Raw genomic sequence first — 22,086 nt, forward strand, 5'->3', positions numbered from 1 at the left:
TGCTTCATATATGGAGATGGCCATATATGGTGGTGTCACGAGGCGTGATCATATATGGAGGCGTGACGTGACACGTGGAATAGTGACATGACAATAGTTTGTATTGTGTCAGAACAGAGCTCTGGTCAGTCTATTATAAGGTGTAGCAGACATTTAAACAAATAGAAATCCCCATACATAAGCTCTGAGATTGGGAGCAAGAGATAGACGGGGTCACGGAGCGAGACAGGTGTGGACTTTGTGAATCGACCCCACCATTGATCAGTCACAAATGTTTACTAAATTTGAAAAGAAGTCAGCCAGGGTCAAAGGATTAAGTTTCCACCCCAAGAGGCCCTGGATTATTGCAAGTTTGCTCAATGGTGACATCCAGCTGTGGGACTATCAGACGGGCACGTTGATTGACACGTTTGAAAACGAGCACGACGGTCCTGTCAGAGGAATTGATTTTCACAAGCAGCAGCCTCTCTTTGTGTCCGGAGGAGATGACTACAAAATTAAGGTTTGGAACTACAACCTGAAACGTTGCCTCTTCACTCTACTGGGACACCTGGACTATGTCAGAACCACCTTCTTTCACCATAAGTGCCCCTGGATCCTGAGTGCCTCGGATGACTGCACCGTTCGTATCTGGAACTGGCAGTCCAGAACCCAGGTCTGCCTTCTGAACGGCCATAACCACTATGTAATGTGTGCCCAGTTTCATCCCTCCGAGGCCCTGGTGGTGTCTGCCAGTCTGGACCAGACCGTGCGTGTGTGGGATATCTCCAGTCTGATGAAGGAGTACCCGTCTCCCGGTGCAGTGGAGCATAAGGCGTGCGGCGACTCTGGCCCTGATCTGTTCGTACCCTCGGGTCCGGTTGTAAAGTGTATTCTCGAGGGTCATGACTGTGGGGTCAACTGGGCAGCCTTCCATCCCAGCCTGCCTCTCATTGTATCCGGAGCCGATGACCGGCAGGTCAAAATCTGGAGGATGAACGAGTCCATGGCATGGGTGCTGGGCACGTGCTGTGGTCACTACGACAACGTGTCCTCTGTAGTCTTCTACCCGCACCAGGAGCTCATCCTGTCTGTCTCTGAAGACAAGAGCATTAGGGTGTGGGACATGGCCAAGAGGGTGGCTGTCCAGACCTTCCGCAACGACCACCATGGCTGCCTCTGGGTCATTGCGGCCCACCCCAACCTCAACTTGTTTGCTGTTGGTCATGACAATGGCATGCTGGTGTTTAAGCTGGAGCGCGAGTGGCCGGCCTATGCCGTCTACGGTAACATGTTGTATTATGTCAAGGATCACTTCCTCCGCCGGCTCAACTTCAACACCAGCAAGGATACGTCTATCATGCAGCTACGCGGTGGGTCAAAGTTCCCCGTCTTTAACATGTCTTACAACCATGCTGAGAACGCTGTGCTGCTCTGCACCAGGGCGACCACCCCGGAGGGCAGTATCTATGACCTGTACTCCATTCCCAAAGAGAGTGACTCGCAGAACCCCGACACCTCTCAGGGGCAGAGATCCTCTGGTCTAACAGCTGTCTGGGTCACTGGGAACAGATTTGCTGTCCTGGACCACATGCAGTCACTGCTGATTAAGAACCTGAAAAACGAGATAGTGAAGATGGTTCCGGTACCGGGCTGCAAGGAGATTTTCTATGCCGGCATGGGCTCTCTGTTATTACTGTGTGACGTAGATGGCATAAAGCTGTTTGATGTGCAACAGAAATGCTCGCTGGCCACCGTCAAGATTGCCAACGTCAAGTATGTGGTGTGGAGTGCAGACGGCAGCCACGTGGCCCTGCTGGCTGATCACAACATCGTGATCTGTAACCATAAACTCAAGAGTTTATGTAACATCCATGAGAAGATCCGGGTGAAAAGTGGAGCTTGGGATGAAAGCGGAGTCTTCATCTACACCACCTCCAACCACATCAAATACGCACTCACCTCTGGCGACCACGGCACCATCAAGACTCTTGACTTGACCATCTATGTGACCCGTGTAACGGGGAACAGGGTGTACTGCCTGGACCGGGAGTGCCGACCATGCGTCCTGAAGATTGATCCCACAGAGTACCACTTCAAACTGGCCCTGGTCAACCGCAAACACGAGGAGGTGCTCCACATGGTACGTAACGCTGAGCTGGTGGGCCAGTCCATCATAGCCTATCTGCAGAAGAAGGGCTACCCCGATGTGGCACTTCACTTTGTCAAGGATGAGAAGACCCGCTTCAGCCTCGCTCTGGAGTGTGGAAACATCGAGGTGGCGCTGGAGGCAGCCAAGACCCTTAGTGGGTGTGGCTGCTGGGAGCGTCTGGGCGAGGCGGCTCTACTCCAGGGACACTACCAGATAGTGGAAATGTGCTACAAGAAGACCAAGAACTACAACAAGCTCACCCTACTTTACCTCATCACCGGCAACCTGGCCAAATTGCGCAAGATTATGACGCAAGGCAACATCAGGAAGGACATGAGCGGTCACTACCAGGCAGCTCTGTGCCTGGGAGATGTTAGTGAGAGAGTCCGCATCCTTAAGGACTGTGGACAGAAGTCTCTGGCCTATCTGACTGCAGCCACTCATGGAATGGATGAAGAGGCTGAGGCCCTGAAAGAGACCTTTAACCTAGAGAAGGAGACACTGCCAGATGTGGATCCTAACGCTCAGCTGCTGCAGCCCCCTCCTCCCATCAACCCCATGAACACCAACTGGCCTCTTCGTAAGGTCTCCAAGGGCCTCTTTGAGGGAGACATCACAGTCAAAGGCAAGGCAGGACAAATGGCAGCCGACCTGAACATAGATTGTCCTGGAGAAGGCTGGGGAGATGATATGGAACTTCAAGATGAAGATAACTATGTGGATGCCAAGGATGGTTTTGAAGTGGAAGTGGGAGTGGTGAGGGAGGAGGCTGGGAGGTAGTGGAGGATCTGGACCTTCCTCCAGAGCTGGATATGCGAGCTATAATCTAATCTTAATAAAAGGTTAATAACTATAATCATTTTAGAAATTGTGTGGTAAAAAGTTGAGGACGGAATTTGCACCCTTTTAGGCCCATGTATGGATAATAATAATCTCTCTCTCTCGCGCTCTTTAGGTGTCTGTAGAGTTGTCTTGGATCTAATCTTTCTTTTTTCTTTCTTTTGCTGAATGCGGCTGTTACGAAACATTTTGGGTCTAGGGATGAGTTTGTAACATTAATAGTTTACCAGGTTGTTGAGCATAGGAGGTGCAAATAAACAGAGCCAACACAGTTGGTAGAACACTTCTACACACTATTATATCACATTGCTTAGTATTCTAAATTCTGTGTTGCTAGCTGAGTTTGAGAGCTGAGTCACCACCTGCCAATAAGACTAGTACGCAGGAAGTTCAGGTCCAGAAGTTCAGGTTCAGGTGCTAGCCACTCCTATAGACAGCTATGTGTGTCCCTGGCTGTGTCTCCGTCTGAGTACGGAAATAGTGTTTGTTGACCAACAAGTGTCACAACCATTCACCGTGCCACCTGCCATTGCCTTATAAGAGATCCATTATCCATTTAACATTATGCCAAGTGATTTACACTATGGCCCATGGCCATGGAAGAGCGACACACATTGCTGCCTTGAAATATAGCTTATTTATATTTGATACAGAGGCCGGGTTGTTTTGTGTCCAGTAGCTCCAACACAGCCTCACTTGTCTAAATCTGATAACTTCTTTGACTAGACAATTAAACACAATAAGCACAAGGAATTGACACTGCTGATTATAGTACAATTCCAATCACAGAGATTTGTGGAGAATTAAGACAGAACGAGACCTCTGAGCTGTGAATGTTGTGCAACATGACTGAAGCCGAGGCAGCATTGGCATCTGCTAAATGCCTAAATTGTATGTCGCCCGCCTGCAGTTCCAGTTTTGACCACTACAGTCGGTGGCTTCAATGTTTCTCAGCCGCTCTGGGGGCTTGCCATAGAGTTATAAAGGATAGAGTGCAGACCGAGGAGCGACAGCCCCGTCCCCCGGTATTGAATTCAATGGAAGCTGCTCAGTGGAGTTTGAAGCAGCCGGAAGACTGCCGGAAGTACCATTATTTATAACTCAATGGCTCGAGCGAGCGGAAGTTGTGAGCGGTCTGAAATTTGAGGTCAGGGTTGACACACATTACGCACATGACGTCACTGAACGTCCGTCCACCTCCATGAACGTGCTGAAGTTTCAACTTTGGCCAGTATAGGGTAGTGGCAGCTTCAATGCCGTTCTGAGGGCTTGGGGCTTGCACACAATACTCCAGTAAACTTAACTTCCTGTGTGTAGCTTGTAAGTGTCCTTCAACTGGGTTTCCACCAAACTAAAGTTCCTACCTACAAAGGTTCCTAAGCACAACATTATTGAGGGGCGCTAGCCCCTCCTATGGCCAGCTTTTAGGGTCTGTGTTAACACAAACATTGAATGCCATTGAGAATGAATGGCCAGCTTTGAGTGTTTGTGTAAAGAACTGTAAACACAAACATTGAATGCCATTGACAATGAATGGCCAGCTTTAAAACACAAACATTGAGTGTAAAACACAAACATTGTGTAAACGCAAACATTGAAGACAGGTGAGGACACAAATTGTGATTGGCCAGAATGAGATGATGCATGATGATGTATGATGATAAGGAGCGTCCCTCACTTCACACGGGTGTGATATTTATACCACCACTAGGTTCTGGCCTGCCATCTAGTGCTCATGTATACAATACATCATCATACATTACATCCCGTACTCAGCCAATCAAGTCATCATAAATGTCATTCCGGCCAATCACCTTTGGCGTCAGAGGCGTATTTACTATAGAGGCAAGGTAAGCAGCTTCCTCCCTAACTCTTAGTGGGCAGCGAATTGACTCCTCGACCGTTCTGCGCAGCTCGACCCTCACCCATAGGAATGCATGCCCTTGTCTCATGCTAGGTGTGGGGGTCCATGGAACCATCATCTGTACTCGCTTGGCAGGAACAATCTCTTTGAAAACCTGTTTAGTGTTTCTGATTGTTCAACCACAAAATGCATTTGAAAAGTGAGACGCAAATTAAGTTAGTACAGCCCGACAGCTCTTTGTTCTCACTCAATTTAAGCAAAGTTTCATTACTTCCAAAGCAATGTTGAAATGAGTCACTCATTTGTGCAGTGCCAGTTTGCCTTATCTGTAATACTGTGCTTTTTTAGAATAAAAAAGTGTTGTGTTTTTTTTGTCCCCCCGCGGGGTCCGTGTATTTTTCGCCTCCCTAAACTGTAATTTCTGCATACACCACTGTTTGGCGTCTTTTTCATCCTCAATATGTACTTTGCTCAGCCAAGCAAATCATCACTATGGGGTGATCATCCAATGAAATCATTGTTTGTATTCACACAAACAGACAAAGCTGGGCAAAAATACAAAGTTTGCTCTGGGGATTCAAAATGGGAGACAAAACATAAGACAACTAGAACTGCACTCTGTCGAGTGCCTACTTGCTTGTTGCACACAAGTAGACCATAAATGGCCTACTAGTGTGCAAGCAGAGCGCGCAAGTACTGTCGACCGCTACAAACTGTCAAATCTCAGCTTCTCTGTGAAAGAACGTTTGAAATATTGAATTATTAGGTTTAGCTATTTGCTACATACCTAGTTTTTGGAGGTAAAAAAGTTGTATTAAGTATGGTAAGAGACAGCTTTCGATGGTGACGTATATGTCGATCAGTGTCGGGTGGAATTAAGGAAATGCCTCTATGTATATGTATCTAATTTGTAAGTTGATTAGCGGTATACTGTGGTTACGTTTGATGCGTATGTATCGTAGCAGCATATGACGTCAGGGTATAACTGGTATAACTTAGCCTGATTGTCAGACTGAGAGCTTTCAAAGAACCAGTGTGCTCAGTCGAGTGGGCGGGGTCTATGGGCTGGAAACCAGGCTAGGTATAACTAGCTCTCAATGATGACGTAATAAACATGTGGATTAATCGGCTTTCGATGGTGGCGTATATGTCGATCAGTGTCGGGTGGATTAAAGGAAAGGTGAAAGGTGGAAAGGAAATGCCTCTCTATGTATATGTAATTTGTAAGTTGATTAGCGGTATACTGTGGTTACTTTGCGTATGCCCCGTTTGATGCGTTTGATGTATCATAGCAGCATATGACGTCAGGGTATAACTGGTATAACTAGCTCTCAATGATGACGTAATAAAGATGTGGATTAAAGGACCCAATGCCAGGGTGTAATTGGTTTTCGGTGGTGACGTAATGACAATATGTTTTAGTGTAGGGAGGATTAAAGGTAATGCCCCTATGTATGCATGTATGTATACATAGGGGCATGTATGTAATCTGACACCACTGCCATATCAAACACAAGTAGTCATTACGTCATACGCTGGCACGGCACATACGCATCAAACGGCGACATGGACGAAAACTATTACTTGCGCGCTCTGCAAGTAATAAAGGGACAGGGCTACAAACAAACAAACTGGTTGAGAGAAACTGAGCTCAGGTGGAACTTAACCTCGCGTCACCAGGCTTTCCACCTCGGAGGAAAGCCTGGTCTGTGTTACTAAATTGCTGCATGATCCGGTTGGGAGTGGATGATATCGCTACGTCATGTTGTAGTCATTGTTTTGTAGTCATCAGGCCGGAACCCTCTAAACCAGAACATCCTTTCCATCAAACCGGAAGAATAATACTTTCCCAATAAAGGCCTTGATGCGGCGTCGTGCGAGTCACGCTATTATTGGGAAGGTATTATTCTTCCGGTTTGAGGGAGAGGAAGTTCTGGTTTAGAGGGTTCCGGCCTGATGACTACAAAACAATGACTACAACATGATGTAACAATATCACCCGCTCCTGACAGGAACATAAACCCGAAAAGAAATGCTGCCCAGGCTATGTGAGGAAAGGTTGGAGTCAGGTAATGTGTTCGCAGATGAGGTGATTGGTGACTGCAGAGAATGATAGAGTGGAGAGGGAAGGAGAGACGGGGAGAGGAAAACACAGAAATCCTAGACAAACCTACCTACGTGGCACGTAACACGCCCACCAAACAAATCAAACTTGCCCTAAAGTGTGTTAAAACATAGCTCTCTAACCTCTCTAACACTGAGCAAACTAATATTAACCATTACAACAAACTATAGGCCCAACATTAACATAAAGAACCAGGTCAACACACAAACTATAGACTGTTCTGATCACAAAAGGCCTGCTCTTTAGACTGCAGGCCTAAAGTCATCACATACAAAATACTAAACTACCTGAAGTCACCAAAATCAACTTGGGCCAATGAAATACGTCCGCAAGGTGTTCAAAAGTGTTGATTTCTGACTTCCAAAAGCAAGGAAGCTCAATGTACCTATACCAGTAATGGCAATAGAGGCAGTTGCTGGAAGAACAGAGGCAGGGGAGATTGCCACAGTTTGTGACGGAGCAGACTATGAGGGAGCAGACTCCAACTCCAATGTACGCAGCCTGATGGCCGCCTCCAGCTGAAACTCCAGCTCGAGCCAGTGAAGGGAGTGTTTGTTCATGAGCACCAGACAAACCTATACCTACGTGGCACGTAACGGCGGCGAATTTGGTTGAGTGCGTGTGTGTGTGTGTGTGTGTGTGAATGGGTGAATGGGTGAATGGGTGAATTGATGCACAATCTATGTAAAGCGCCTTGGATAAAGGCGCTATATAAATGCATCATAAAAAGAGAACGGGTATGGACTAGTCACTAGTACATACAGTATAAACGAGCACAACTGACACAACACTCTACCCTAGATTGTGGCCGAACGCAGAGTCCCGGGAGTTGGAAAACAAATGGTGTGCGACATGTTCATACGATAGCAGTGAGACTAATAACGCTGGCCATAAGAATCTGTGATTTATTACAGTAATAGTGTGCATCGTCACTAACTGCTCCCTCCATGGTCGTATAGGTAACTTCCAGGGCCTGCTGTTCACCTGGACCCCTCTTCATCACCCTCCGCCTGTGTCACACATCAGTAGTTCCTACCCTGTAAATACTGCATGACAACCTACGAAAAATGACCTTGATTGCACGTCACCTTGCGTGACAATGCAGTTACGCTTCTGTAATGAACTCTGTATAGAGTAGGGCTGAAACTGGAACAAAATGAAACAAAACACACTGTCGTGCCAATCCGGAAACTCATCACAAAATCACACCTGTGTGAACTGAGTGGTGTTACTCCCCTCTCCCCTCTCCCCCTGCCTCTCTCTCTCTGTCTCTCTCTCTCTTTCTCTCTCTCTGTAATTAGCAGGCAACAGTGCAACACTATCTATATCTCTCTGTTTCTGGCACAACAGCGCCACTTTTGCCCCTACTGGTACTCTAAACATAGTCACATAGGTTAGGACGGACATTGCTGTTCCTTGGAGTGGTTGCACCACTCAAAAAGGGTGTAGAAATATCCCCCACTTTTGTATTTGCCTTTGGAGGCACCACCTCCTTTTTGTGTGACTCGGTTTGGCTCCTCCCCTGTCTTAGTCTTTCCTCCAGGGTGCTTCTTTGTTTATTCCTACTAACAAAGGTACATGTTTAGGGCGGTGGTGCTGTCTTGAGATATTACTGCCGTGCATCATGCTCTAGTCATTGTGAATGTGTGTGTGTGAATGTCTTTTTCAATTGTTGCAATCTACAATTATCTTTTGTTTGTCATAATCTCCAGCAATATTAATACTGTCATCCTCTGCAAAGTCTCTGTGGTACACTCATGCATGATCAACGGCATCAGTATGCCACGTGGCCCTATAGCCTACACAGCCAGTCAGTCAATCAGTGAGCGGGGTCTGAGGAGAAGCAACCCAGCCTGATTCTGCACTGCTGTATTGCTCTTATACGCTGCCACTGACGCCGTCTCGAGCTCCTTTCAAATGGCATAAGCCAAACTGTAACCTGACTGCTCCAGTCGTCCCCGAGTCACTTTGTTGACATGTGAGCAGCCGCCTGAGCACTTTCAACTATCTTGACTGACACCCAGTCAAATCCTTTGTCCCAGCAGCACCGCGTCCGGGAGAGCATGGCAGCATAGCGTAAACCACTACGAGAGTGGGAGCCAATTGCCTCAATCCTTCTCCAGACATCCCTCCCTGTGCTTTGGGGTCATGATGAGAACATATTCCTCTGGGGAAATCTCACCCTTTTTTAATTATGTCAATTCAATGGATTATGGTTTCATTTTATATCATTAACCATTGCCATTTTTTCCAACTATTATTCAATAATTAATGCCCGGACAGTCATCATGGTCCCTGAAGGGCCAACACCCAGGCCTGGGCCGAAGACTCAATCAAACCAATCACAGCTAATTATATCTGTCGCTCCATCATAGGCAGCTAAGTATTTATAGCTTATAGAGATGGGTCAGCGCTCATGCGATATGCAACACATTGGTTATTGAGATTAAAATGGTGGCTGATCATGCGTAGGGAATAAAAAGGACTTCAGATCTCTATCCCTCGGTTAAGACATTGCATGCACAGTGTGGTGAGTGGTGACAGGGCAGGGAAATGGTGTGACATGATTCCAACGTCTCAGATGGGATTCATCATGCTGCATTATTAAGGGACAGCCCGAGGTTCGGCCTCTCATGGCTGATCAGCAAGTCTCTCAGTCTCGTTGGCAGTCAACTGTAACCTTCAACCTGTACACATCAGCAAGTCACACATGGCCATCAATCAATGACACCATCACCCCGGCTATGAAGAGATCAGCAAACGGCTCTCTCTGATTAGAAGAGTTTCAGAGTCTTCTATCCACATGGTGTCCTTTAAGTCCTCTTCTGCTCAGTCCTTTTTCCCCTTTCACTCCTTCTTCCTCCATCTCTCTCTGACACATTTGAATGATGATCACCAGTAATGCCCATATAATAGCTGGTAAAGATAAATAATAGAACAGCTAGAACGATAAGTTCATGAAAATGACATCACTTTACTGTAATGTGGCCTGTGAGAAGACAACACTTGTGCCATATCAAAATATTATGATGACTAAAATCCCATATGATATCTACTCTCATATCACAATATCGACATAATGCCCAGCCTTAACTCACAGACCAAATTTAGGGCAACAGTGTACTCTCTGTGCATTCTAATGGGGGAAGCAGGGTAGTCTCTCAGATTTAATGCAGTCCTTTGTCCTTACAGTAAGGAGACAATGAAAGGCAAACTGTTCTCTGGCCAGCATGAAAGCATCCAAAGCTTAATTATGAGAGACACACAAATCATTGGAAAAAAAAGAACGCCATTTTATTACATTATTTCATGTTAAGAATTTATATGATAAGCTCCTCCAAGCCCTGTCCTTGCTCATCTAGATAATTTATTCAGAGCGGTTTGGTTCACTATGATTTAACCCAAATTGTCCCAGAATGAATTGAGCACACCGAGTGGCAAAGGAAGGAGCAGGGTGCTGTCTGTGTATTACCTCAAAGTCACACCTTCCGTCGTGGCCAGGTGTGCATGTGTAATTTACCATGTCCCAGTTAACCTGCCTGCTTGTCTTCATCAAGCTCATCGTCTGTGTACTGTAGAAATTAAAGAGCAGCCTGGCCTGGTTTCTGAGAGAAGTAACTCAACACACACTTAATGACAGAGGAGAGCATTCAAGGCTTGATTTTGAGAGGTGCAAGTCTACATGGGGGAAGAAATTAATTGACGGTGACAGTCAAATTGAAAGAGATGTTGGGAAACACAACGCTACAGCTTTGATGTCACTGGGTTTATTTAAAGAAGCTGAGGACACTGTAAAGTCTAATTTATACTCTATCACTCCAAGGTGTAGCTCACCGTCAAGAACAGTTTTCAAGCAAATGAGTTCTCTTCACATTTCACACTCACACTGTGCAACCGACATCTTATAAAAATGAAAAGGAAAGAAAAAAAGGGATGTTGCTTTTGTCCTGCTCATCACAGTCAATGGCCTACATTTTTGGAGCTTGTCTCAAATCTAATGTGCTAATGGAGTGGAAAAAGAAAACTGTAAAAAAGAAAAAACAATCAACTTGCATGTCCTTGTGGATGCTGAATTTTAATGACATGCATATTGGGTCAAGTAGAGTCATGACTGCATCGTTGGGTTTAAAAGACGACTTTTAGGAAGCTGCTCGATAGATTTCCACTTTCTTTCAGCCCTTTTACTAATTTAGTAGAACTTGCTCCTGAAATTGCTCCTCTGCCCTCTGCACAGGTCATCAAGCACACCTTGCAGCAGCATGAGGCTTAGGGGAATGAATGAACACCTCTCTGCCTTTGCTCCTTTAAAAGCAACACCACATATGCTGGGTGAACCATGCATTTTCTGGTTTACCCACACCAGCCTATGACTCTCATAGCGCGCTACGAGCTTGTAGGTCTGCTATTTTTGAAAAATCGAAGAGCGACTGACATAGAAGACATTTTTTTAGTCTGATCTCAGGTCAGAATGAAAACTGTCAGGATGTAGAAGACATTTTTAGAATCTGATCTCAGGTCCGAATGGGTTAGACTTGCATAATATCTCATTAATTTAGAAAAACGTGACGGTAAAGCTCAGAAAGGACAGATCTCCTCAGTGTTGTGGCCTTTACAGCAATGAGTTAGATATATTTTCAAGCATTGCCTTTTGCTTTAAATGTGATATTATCATGTGACATCCCACTCATAATGCCTGCATGGTGCCAGGGCCTTCCAGTGACTGACTGATGATGCTACATATACAATGGAGAGATAAGATTAGCTCAGCTCACATCTGCATATACTGTAAACCTGCAGTATAAATCTTGAACGATATGACGATATACTGTAGGCTAAGTGTTACGTTTAGAGGCAACATAAAAACGTACCACCCTCTTAAACTTTTACACCTATGGAACTATTGTAACCTGATGGATAATGTGCATTTAAGCATAGGCCCATAAAGGGTATATATGCTGTGGTCATTATATAGGCTGTTGAAATGAGTGTTATGAAACTTATACTGCAAGCATTAACTCTAACACGCGTCTATGAATAACTCCATGTAAAAAGCACACAGTACGTAACGTATGTAACAGGAGGTGGGTGGGTGGTCATTTAAAAAGATGATACTATACATCAGTGGTCCTCAACAGGCGGACCGCGGTCCATGACCGGACCGCGGCGCACCTTTCTGCGGACCCTGGAGAAATTATAGAATAAAGAGTCACCGTGACCGCGAGTTGAATTCTCCGCTCAATGCCGAGCAACGCAATTAACGCTCTGAATGTGGACCGACCTTAGAGTATATATGAATAGAGAAGGCACCCAGAGGAAACCCTGAGGCGAAATGGACATAGTGGCCGAATGAAGGTATTGCAGCCTGGCCCCAAACACATGAACGCGCTGTCCGTTGACTATCATTGTACACGTTCACGACGGACGACGCTCGTGCGCGTTCAACGGCAGCGCGTTCATGTGTTTGGGGCCACTCACAATTGCACTGACTGGCTCACTACTAGCTGTTAGCTGGGGTCGCAGTGACATGGAAAATTGGATTTTTGGAGATGAATAATGAATATTTGTCAAAGTGAAAAGAAATATTTTCATAGTCTGCACCACAGTATTGGTTGGTTGGATGGAACCCGATTTGTATAAGCTTGGTTTGACTGTACTAAACAGGCATAGCTGTTTCTAGGGGTGGGGGGCGAGGGGGGCAGCCCCACCCTGTGGGGCCCACGTGTCCCGAGACCCGCAATTGTATTTGCGCGCGCATGAGACTGGACCATGGCCTTATTCAAAAATTATTTGTGGACCTTCAGCATTTCTAGTTGAGGACCCCTGCTATACATACATCTTCCTTAAACTGAATCCCACCATCTTCCTATTGTTCCTATAGTGTGTGTGTCTGTGTCTGTGTGTGTGTCTGTGTGCGTGCGTTGGGGGGTTGCTTTATGCACTCCCTCCTCTTTCAAACCCATGCACACACACACAACTCAACACTCCTCCACCCTCTCTGTCGAATCCTGCCCCAGTGCCCCACTTCACCCCACATTATTACCTTAGCCTCTGTATCATAAACTATACTAGAATAGATCGTCCAACAGGCCTGTGTAGACTGCCAGCAGGACCCGTTGTGCCAGTCCTCTAATCTATCTCAGTGGTTTTCAACCATTGTCACATCAAGGCCCATTACTTATTCTGCATTTGAGCCACGGACCATATGCACCATTTGATGACATTTAGCCTCTCAGACCCAAGACTTTTAGAATATTTTGTTGTCGATTGTGTCCACATGCATTCCATGAAGCCGTCTTGATGTTGGGTGCCATAGGAGCGATGACAGGCAAACGTTGATCAAAATCACATTGTCTAATTCTGTAGACTTGCAAATTAACTTAAGTAATGCAGATGTTTTTAACAATAATTTAACTCTTGAGCGTGAAATGAAACCAAATGGACCCGTACGGGGTCCATTTGGTTTCATTTTACGCTCTCAAGAGTTAATGATCTACAAGGGTCCATTTGGTTACCAACTCTCCATCGTCCTCTGGTTGAGCGCCACTGCTCTATATCTGATCCCCTGAAACACTGTACATTAACATCTACTGTAAATCCTGGCCTAATATCAATGTGTTGCAGACACAGGGTGTAGATCTTCATTCATCAGGCCTTAATCTATCTGATGCTTGTTCTCAGCCAGAGGGGCTATACTGTATAATTGTATATGCTCTGAGTCAGAGGCCAAGAAGCTTTGCATGCAGCGCCAATTCCACACGCAAAAGCCGCAAGGTGCCTGCACTTTTCCTCCAATTTGGGGTCATGATCAGTGCAGGCAGGCCACTGGTAGTAAGGGAACCCAAAGGAAATATATCACAACTAAACTACACTTTATTTGGGTGTGTATAGCAGACAGTGTAGACTGACTTTTTGGAGGCTATAGGCCTATAGGCTATAGTCAAACAAAAGTAAATTAATCAACTAAAAAGCATGTTAGCAGTATTTGTTAGATGCCCCCGTCATATGCAATATATTACAACAATTGTATTTGTTTATTTGTTTGTCTCTTATAGTTTTTATTTATTTGTATGTAGTTTCTATCCATAGCAAGACAATCGTGTGTCACAAAACAAACATGTAGACCTAAACTAAACTGAAAGAACAAGATTATTATAGGGTATAGCCTACATAAACCCAATTAAATGTCACGTTATGGGTTAACACACATCGTCTGTAATTCCTAGATAACACTATGCAGCGAAGAGAGGCCTATAAGAGACATGCACAACATCTTCTATGAAAACAGAATAGAGACCGCATCAGATCATCTGCGAATTCTGCATTTCCGTTCAAAGCATGACTAGAACTATAGGCGACAACATAATAACTAGTTGACACAAATATAAGCCGCGCAAATGCACTAGCTGGACAAGCAGGGCACGTATCTATTCGCGCGCACATCCACGCACGCACGCACGCTCTCTCTCGCTCTCTCGCTCGTCTCTCTCTCTCTCTCTCTCTCTCTCTCTCTCTCACACACACACACACACACACACACACACACACTGCACACACGCACGCACGGACGCACAATCGAGCGCACACACACGCACACGCGCGCACGCACACACACACACACACACACACACACACACACACACACACACGCACACACTTATTCAAATTCTGCATCAGCATCACATCAGGCTATAACAGTAACGTTACCGCTCGACACTTACCTTATGGTGTTCGAGCAATGTTGGAATCAAGAAACGGCTCTGCTCATCATGCGACACGTGAATGGCATTTTATCCTTCGTACACCGATGCGCTTTTTACCTTCCTAAAATACAGGCTATTCCACTGCAGATCGCTAGAGTCGCCGTCAGTGTCTTCTCTCCCTTGTATTTCTCCCTCACTATAGCGCTCTCGCTCTCGCTCTCTCTCTCTCTCTCTCTCTCTCTCTCTCTCTCTCTCACTCTCTCACTCTCACACACACACACACACACACACACACACACCCGTCTTCTTCTCCCTCGCTCTCTCCCCTCCTCTCTTCTCGCTCACTCAAATTGATTCACCCTTTCAATGCGCTTGGTAGATGCTGTGCTGCCACGACTAATAAGGATTGTCTCTTTGCGCTCAGTATATACAGTACTTTAAAAGTATATTATTTAACTGTTATAGAGTTGCATGCTGTAGCCTGCCTACCCTGCCTTGTTGCTCTTGCAGCTATGGCCTATTGCAGCCGGCATGCAGACACAATACAGTCATATAACAATAGGCCTAATTAAGCTATAGCCTGTCTACCCATGTATTTGTCAGTCCTTGTCCCTTTTATGCCCATATGGAGATGTTCCCTAATGTCATCAGTATATGCCCATATGCCTATTGGTTGAATTGGTTCTGGATAACTGCATATATCAAATATTATATGACAAATGGAGTATGTATTAATATATAGCCGTACAACCTTCATGGACACTGTGTAAAATCACAAAGGTATACAGTAGTATAGCCGGGGTATATAAGCTAGGCTTGGTGGTGGTGTTTACAGGCTGATTCTGGGGTATCTGCTGCTTGGTGGTGGTGTTTATACAGGCTGATTCTGGGTTATCTGCTGCTTGGTGGGTTCCCTTGGCAACACTGAAGCACGTACAGTACTGAGCCCCACCTGTATATGCACCGGCTCAAAGGCCTGCTTCTGTCTGCACACGTCTGTATGCGCCTGCTCAAAGGCCTGCTTCTGTCTGCACACGTCTGTAAGCGCAGGCTCAAAGGCCTGCTTCTGTCTGCACACGTCTGTATGCGCAGGCTCAAAGGCCTGCTTCTGTCTGCACACGTCTGTGTATGCGCCTGCTCAAAGGCCTGCTTCTGTCTGCACACGTCTGTATGCGCAGGTTCAAAGGCCTGCTTCTGTCTGCACACGTCTGTGTATGCGCCTGCTCAAAGGCCTGCTTCTGTCTGCACACGTCTGTGTATGCGCCTGCTCAAAGGCCTGCTTCTGTCTGCACACGTCTGTATGCACAGGCTCAAAGGCCTGCTTCTGTCTGCACACGTCTGTATGCACCTGCTCAAAGGCCTGCTTCTGTCTGCACACGTCTGTATGCGCCTGCTCAAAGGCCTGCTTCTGTCTGCACACGTCTGTATGCGCAGGCTCAAAGGCCTGCTTCTGTCTGCACACGTCTGTATGCGCAGGCTCAAAGGCCTGCTTCTGCAGTGCACACGTCTGAGTCTCATCATTTAATGCCACATGCCGCCATGCACGGGGATGAGCACCCTATAGACCGATTCCGTACCGGTTTCATGGTTGCAGCCTACGTATTTCCTGTAGGCGGACTCGACATAGCTGCGGGAGTAAAACCCTCACCAGGCGCACCTCTTCCACTACAGTGAACGGCAGAGTGACTGATGTTAGTTTGCCTCAAACTTTACTCCTTTACCTGCTTTTTTACTAACACTAACATTACAAAAATGCCCAGAACATCGAGATGAACCTGTGTAGTTTATGGCTGCTCCAACAGTAGTGGCAACATAAAAAAAAAAAAAAAAACGGAATGTCTAATATCCACCTCGGTGGCGGAGACCAGAGCCATTGAGTAATGGTTGAGACAAAGCAGTGAAGGGTCCTGAAAGATACGTAATTTCCCAATACCCAATCTTTCTGTTTTATGAACACAAGGCTGCTGTATTTTATACCTCATACTAAGCATTTAAAGTATGAGGTATAAAGTACAGCAGCCTTGTGTTAATAAACAGAAAGATTTGGTATTGGGTAAGACTTGCGTTATGTATCTTTCACTGCTTTGTCTCAACCATTACTCAATGGCTCTGGTCTCCGCCACAGCGGTGGATATTAGACATTCCGTTTTTTTTTTTTTTTATGTTGCCACTACTGTTGGAGCAGCCATAAACTACACAGGTTCATCTCGATGTTCTGGGCATCTTTGTAATGTTAGTGTTAGTAAAAAAGCAGGTAAAGGAGTAAAGTTTGAGGCAAACTAACATCAGTCACTCTGCCGTTCACTGTAGTGGAAGAGGTGCGCCTGGTGAGGGTTTTACTCCCGCAGCTATGTCGAGTCCGCCTACAGGAAATACGTAGGCTGCGACCATGAAACCGGTACGGAATCGGTCTATAGGTGAGTAATTGAGGGGGTAACACAAATCTACATTGCCAGATAAGTGTTCACATTTTAAAGCCCCATCTCTACATGTGGGATTCTCACATAATTAGCCGTGACTTTGGGTCACCTTTAGGGAAACCTGAGAACCCATCGGCAAAAAATAAGGAAAAATCACACCTGTGTGAAGTGAGGGGCGCTCTTATCATCGTACAGATCATCTCATTCCGGCCAATCAGAATTTGCGTCTTCACCTTCGTCTTCAATGTTTGTGTTTACACAAACACTCAAATTTGTCCATTCATTGTCAATGGCATTTAATGTTTGTGTATTGTGTTAGGACAAAGTTTGTGTTTACACACACGCACACACACACACACACACACACACACACACACACACACACACCCAAAGCTGGGCATATCCCCCCTCAAAAACAGCCTGTCGAGAGAGTCGAGAGACTACCTTTAGGGTCTAACCTTGTCATTTCAAGGACCCTCATAACTCTCAGAGGCAAGGACCCCATGAGAACTACTGGGCAAAGTGATGACCTAAATGCACTGATTGTATTAACTTCTGGCTGTCATTCAGTGAACCTGTACTGTACTGTGCATCATGTGGGCCTTTTGTCACTTGAGCAGTGTGTCAAACAAAACTCATTATATCAAAAAGCTACAAATGGCATATAATGTTTGTGGCTTGGATTACAATTAAGTGTAGTGTGTGTGTGTGTGTGTGTGTGTGTGTGTGTGTGTGTGTGTGTGTGTGTGTGTGTGTGTGTGTGTGTGTGTGTGTGTGTGTGTGTGTGTGTGTGTGTGTGTGTGTGTGTGTGTGTGTGTGTGTGTGTGTGTGTGTGTGTGTGTGCGCACGCCCGTGCGCGTGTTCGTCCAGCAGAAAATAGAGGGAGGGACAGGAGAGAGGGAGGGAGGGTGAGGAGAGAGGGAGGGAGGGTGAGGAATAGAACGAAAGGGAGGAGGTATTCAGACGCGTGATTAGTAGTGGATTGATAGCGTTCTATATTGAGACTCAGAGCCCCCCCCCCCTGCATTTCATTGCCACGGGCACATATTCAGTCACACACACCACGGCAGATAGGATAGCCAACCCAGAGTTTCACATGGCTTCATTTAACATAGCTCCGCGTATGCCACTGCACAGCAAACACCTTTCTGTCCTTAAGCTATACCCTTCTGCCTGCAGCATGCTGGCCCCTTATTCCACTTTCTACACAATGCGCACCTGCTTGACACTGGCTCATCACAATTGGATGTTTGTTCCCCCCCCCCCCCACACACACACTTACCCCCTCATGCAGTAAGGTTTACTAATGTTATCTTAGTAGCCTAAATGTTAGTCCTCTGGAATTTCATACAAACGGGTGAAATTACTTGCAGTGCTTTTTTGCATTGCATCTCTTCTCTCCCCTGCTCCTTTCCTGCCTGCCTCTCTCTCTCTCTCTCTCTCTCTCTCTCTCTCTCTCTATCTCTCTCTCTCTCTCTCTCTCTCTCTCTCTCTCTCTCTCTCTCTATTAAATTTCCAGTCACACAACAGTGCAGTGGATATCCCTCCCTCGCTCTAACTCTAACACACCACCGCTCCCTCCCCCCTCTCTCTCTCACTCTCTCTCATGCACGCACATGCACACGCTCTCTCTCTCATGCACGCAGGCAGGCAGGCAGGCACGCAGGCACGCACACACCACACACCACACACCACACACCACACACCACACACACACACACACACACACACACACACACACACACACACACACACACACACACACACACACCGTCCTCAATGCGTGGACTTGTCGGCCTGGATCTCTCCCTATCGTGTCTCTGATATTGACCATTCTCCCTCACACACACATACTTTAAACCTCTCAATCTTGCTCACTCTTCATCTGCTTTCTTGTCACCTTCACCCCCCCCCCTCCCATTATTCTTTTAAACAGCCCCTCACAGCCCCTCACAGCCCCTCACATCTTCTTTCTGCCCCAATGTTTATCTCTTAAACCGAGTTTATACTTCCTTGCACCACGCCGTTGTGCAAGGAAGTATAAATTAGGCTTTACTCTCTATTTGTGTCTATACTGCAGTGCCTACTCTGGCTGTGATGTGGACTATAGCTCCCCCCCCCCCCCCCCCCATTTGTGTTGTGTGTCCATTAGGCCAGCCTTTAAGTGACTGATTGAATGGACACCGCAGCTGGCCAATAAATGAATAAAGATGGGGAGCCACTGTGAGGATTAATGCACCTTGCATTAAGATAGAACGCTTTCTATCTAAGTATTTCTGCTCTGCGCTGTGGATGAAGCATTTCTCGTGGTGTTTCCCTGTGTGCGTTGTGCTGTGCTGGCATATTGGGGATGCGCTCACTCGTGCCTTCATTTTGCCAGTGGTTATATGTTCAAGTCCCAGGGCTTCTGTGTGGCTGTTGCTGTTTTTATTTTATTCTTTGTATTGTCTTTCCACGCTGTCTGTGTGCAGTTACCACTATGTCGGAGCATAATTTATACTTCGCACAATACTGTCGCTGAAATTAACTGACGTTCAGTAGATAAATGTGATGCATTATGTCAAATTGTCACGTGTTTATGTTGAAAATCGTTATATCTGGTAGTAAGCGATACCGGTTGTAAGACTTAGTATAAATTAGCGAAGAACTTGCCACAACCTTCAAAGCCTTAGGCGACCTCAGCTCTATCTGATGGTGAGACCGCATGGCCCAAGCAACCATATGTTACTATACTAAATTGAACATTCCAGCTGTCGTGATTATAGCGAGTCAGTGGGGATGTGAATCGCTGCACAGCTTACTTGCTTAGTACTATCTTAACGCTGTGTTTTCCTCCGCAGCGAAAGACGATCCTCTCTCTAACACAGAGTTAACCAAGCTTGCTGTGGCGTCTGTTTCACTGAAGCCAACAGGGCCTTTCTTATCAGACAATCCTACCTGGCAACCACATCCATTAGGGCAAGTCACATTGATCTGCCCACACCTACAGGCCAAGTGGAACTCGACCACTATAGGCTGCTGCGGACAATAAATCCAATTTCCAGATGTTACAGTCCTCAACCTCCAGCCCCCAATACCCTCCAAAACATCCCCTCCATCAACTCCCTCACCTGGAGGCTAAATTCATCTACTCCGTGTCCATCACAACACGTTCATGCGGACGGCGCTCACACTGCTGGGGCCCAGGCTTTATAATAAGGCCCACTCTCTCTCTCTGCTCTTAACATTGCTCGTTCCTGTCAACACCTCCTCCGGTAGGCCGTAAAACAAACTCTGCCCTCAGGCTCATAAACCCCATTACGCTGAACAGCACTTCTGCACCAGGCTATATAATCTCTGTCTCCAGCCTATATACACCCACCCACGCCAAGTCCTCGTCCCTTACCAATGCCCCCCGCCCTTGTCCCTTATAGCCCCCCGCCCTTGTCCCTTATAGCCCCCCCCCGCCCGACACAAACACATACTGTTCCAAGAGGAAGGCCAGACACTCTGCTGCACTTGACAGGTGTCTTCCCTACAGTTGTCTGGTCAGATTCAAATGTCACAATGTGTATATGCGATACGCTCAGGATGCAAGCATGTTAACAATAAATCATGCCGAAAGTACCGGTAGTAATAAAAATAAGGGTCTGCAAAATTTTTACTTTCACAGTCAAATCCCCAGTGATTTTTTTATTCTGAGGGCACAAATGGTCCCACAGGGGTCCTTTAGCCTTTAAAGGACCCTTCTGGATGCCCTTGACCTAAACGCTTAGGGAAAGGGCACCCAGAAGGGTCCATTATGGTTAATCCAACACTCACAAAATAATGTACAGTGTCAGAGAAACATGCAAGTAAGACAAGGGCTTGATCTATACTGTACTTTGTGTCGCACACCATGAATAGATTCTACAAGCTCACAGCTCGTGGTGAGCTGCAGATCTGCTATTGCCAGTGTAACAAAGTATGATTCTGACAAAATAAGGCTGATGAAATGACATTGTGAGCAGAGCTTTAGAAGACTGCCACAGTGATGAAGGCAGAGAAGATGGCTGCCTGGCCACTGACGGACTAGTGTCTATCTGTGCATGTGAGTCCATGTGAAAGCGAGGCTCAGAAACAAGAACCCACTGTCATGGTATCTTAGCAACCGTCTCTGTCTCCCAGGTGACAGGGACTGACATCACTTCCTGTTGCTGCAGCGCGTGAGAATCCCAAGTCTGTATACTATACATATAGTGTGCAAGTGTTAACAAATAATCACACCCGTGTGAACCGAGTGGTGCAACTCCCCTCTCCCCCCTCCTCTCTCTCTCTCTCATTAGCAGGCACTGTCTCTCTCTCTGTTTCTGGCACAACAGCGCCCCTACTGGTACTCATAGTCATACTGGTGTAGCCTGGTTAATAAACCAGACCGAATCAGCCGTTGGCAAAAATAAATTGCCTGCCGGCGGATTTCGGTCTGGAGAGGCTCAATTGTACGCCCATTTCCTACACCAGAGAATGTGGGCGGCCAATCGGGACACGGTATGCAATATGGGCGGGCTTTGGTACAGGGACTTTCAATGCTTGAGACCTTTGACTGACAGTAGCTCTGACCAATTGCGTCAAAGAGAAAATGTTTCCCTGGAAATGAAATCCAAGCCTCCCCAGACTAATATCCCGCGGTCCGTGCGATATTAGTCTGGTTTATTAACCAGGCTAATACTGGTGCTCATTAACGTCACATAGGTGGACACGCGGACACGGACATTGCTGTTCCTTGGAGTGGTTGCACCACTCAAAAATAAAATGGTACAAACCGATTTGTGAATCTGCTTGTAGGGTTGAGCAAACTTCAGGACTGTGCATTATCTCCCCGCACACGTGCACAGTGCACGCAGCACACTGGGCTCTGAGCCTGAAAGAACGGGTGGCTATGGGTACTGCACATTATGATAGTTGTTTTTAGCTTACAAACATTCTTGGATGTGTGCCAGACTTGCATGGTGGTGGTGGACAAATACTCAAGTATTCAAAAGTACATT

General features: G+C 46.3%; 1 protein-coding gene across 1 annotated transcript; it reads left to right on the forward strand.

Moving 5' to 3' along the window:
• Positions 1 to 271: 271 nt before the first annotated feature.
• Positions 272 to 2,961, forward strand: LOC310868553 (coatomer subunit alpha-like; the record flags this gene model as incomplete). The annotated part of the gene is given in 2 exon segments (XM_083779013.1): positions 272 to 2,885; positions 2,888 to 2,961. Coding segments are annotated over 2 exon segments (2,688 nt in total).
• Between the last annotated feature and the right edge of the window lie 19,125 nt (positions 2,962 to 22,086).

The sequence above is a fragment of the Protomyctophum parallelum genome (assembly GCF_964188405.1).
Source record: "Protomyctophum parallelum genome assembly, chromosome: 13".
Taxonomy (NCBI): Eukaryota; Metazoa; Chordata; class Actinopteri; order Myctophiformes; family Myctophidae; genus Protomyctophum; species Protomyctophum parallelum.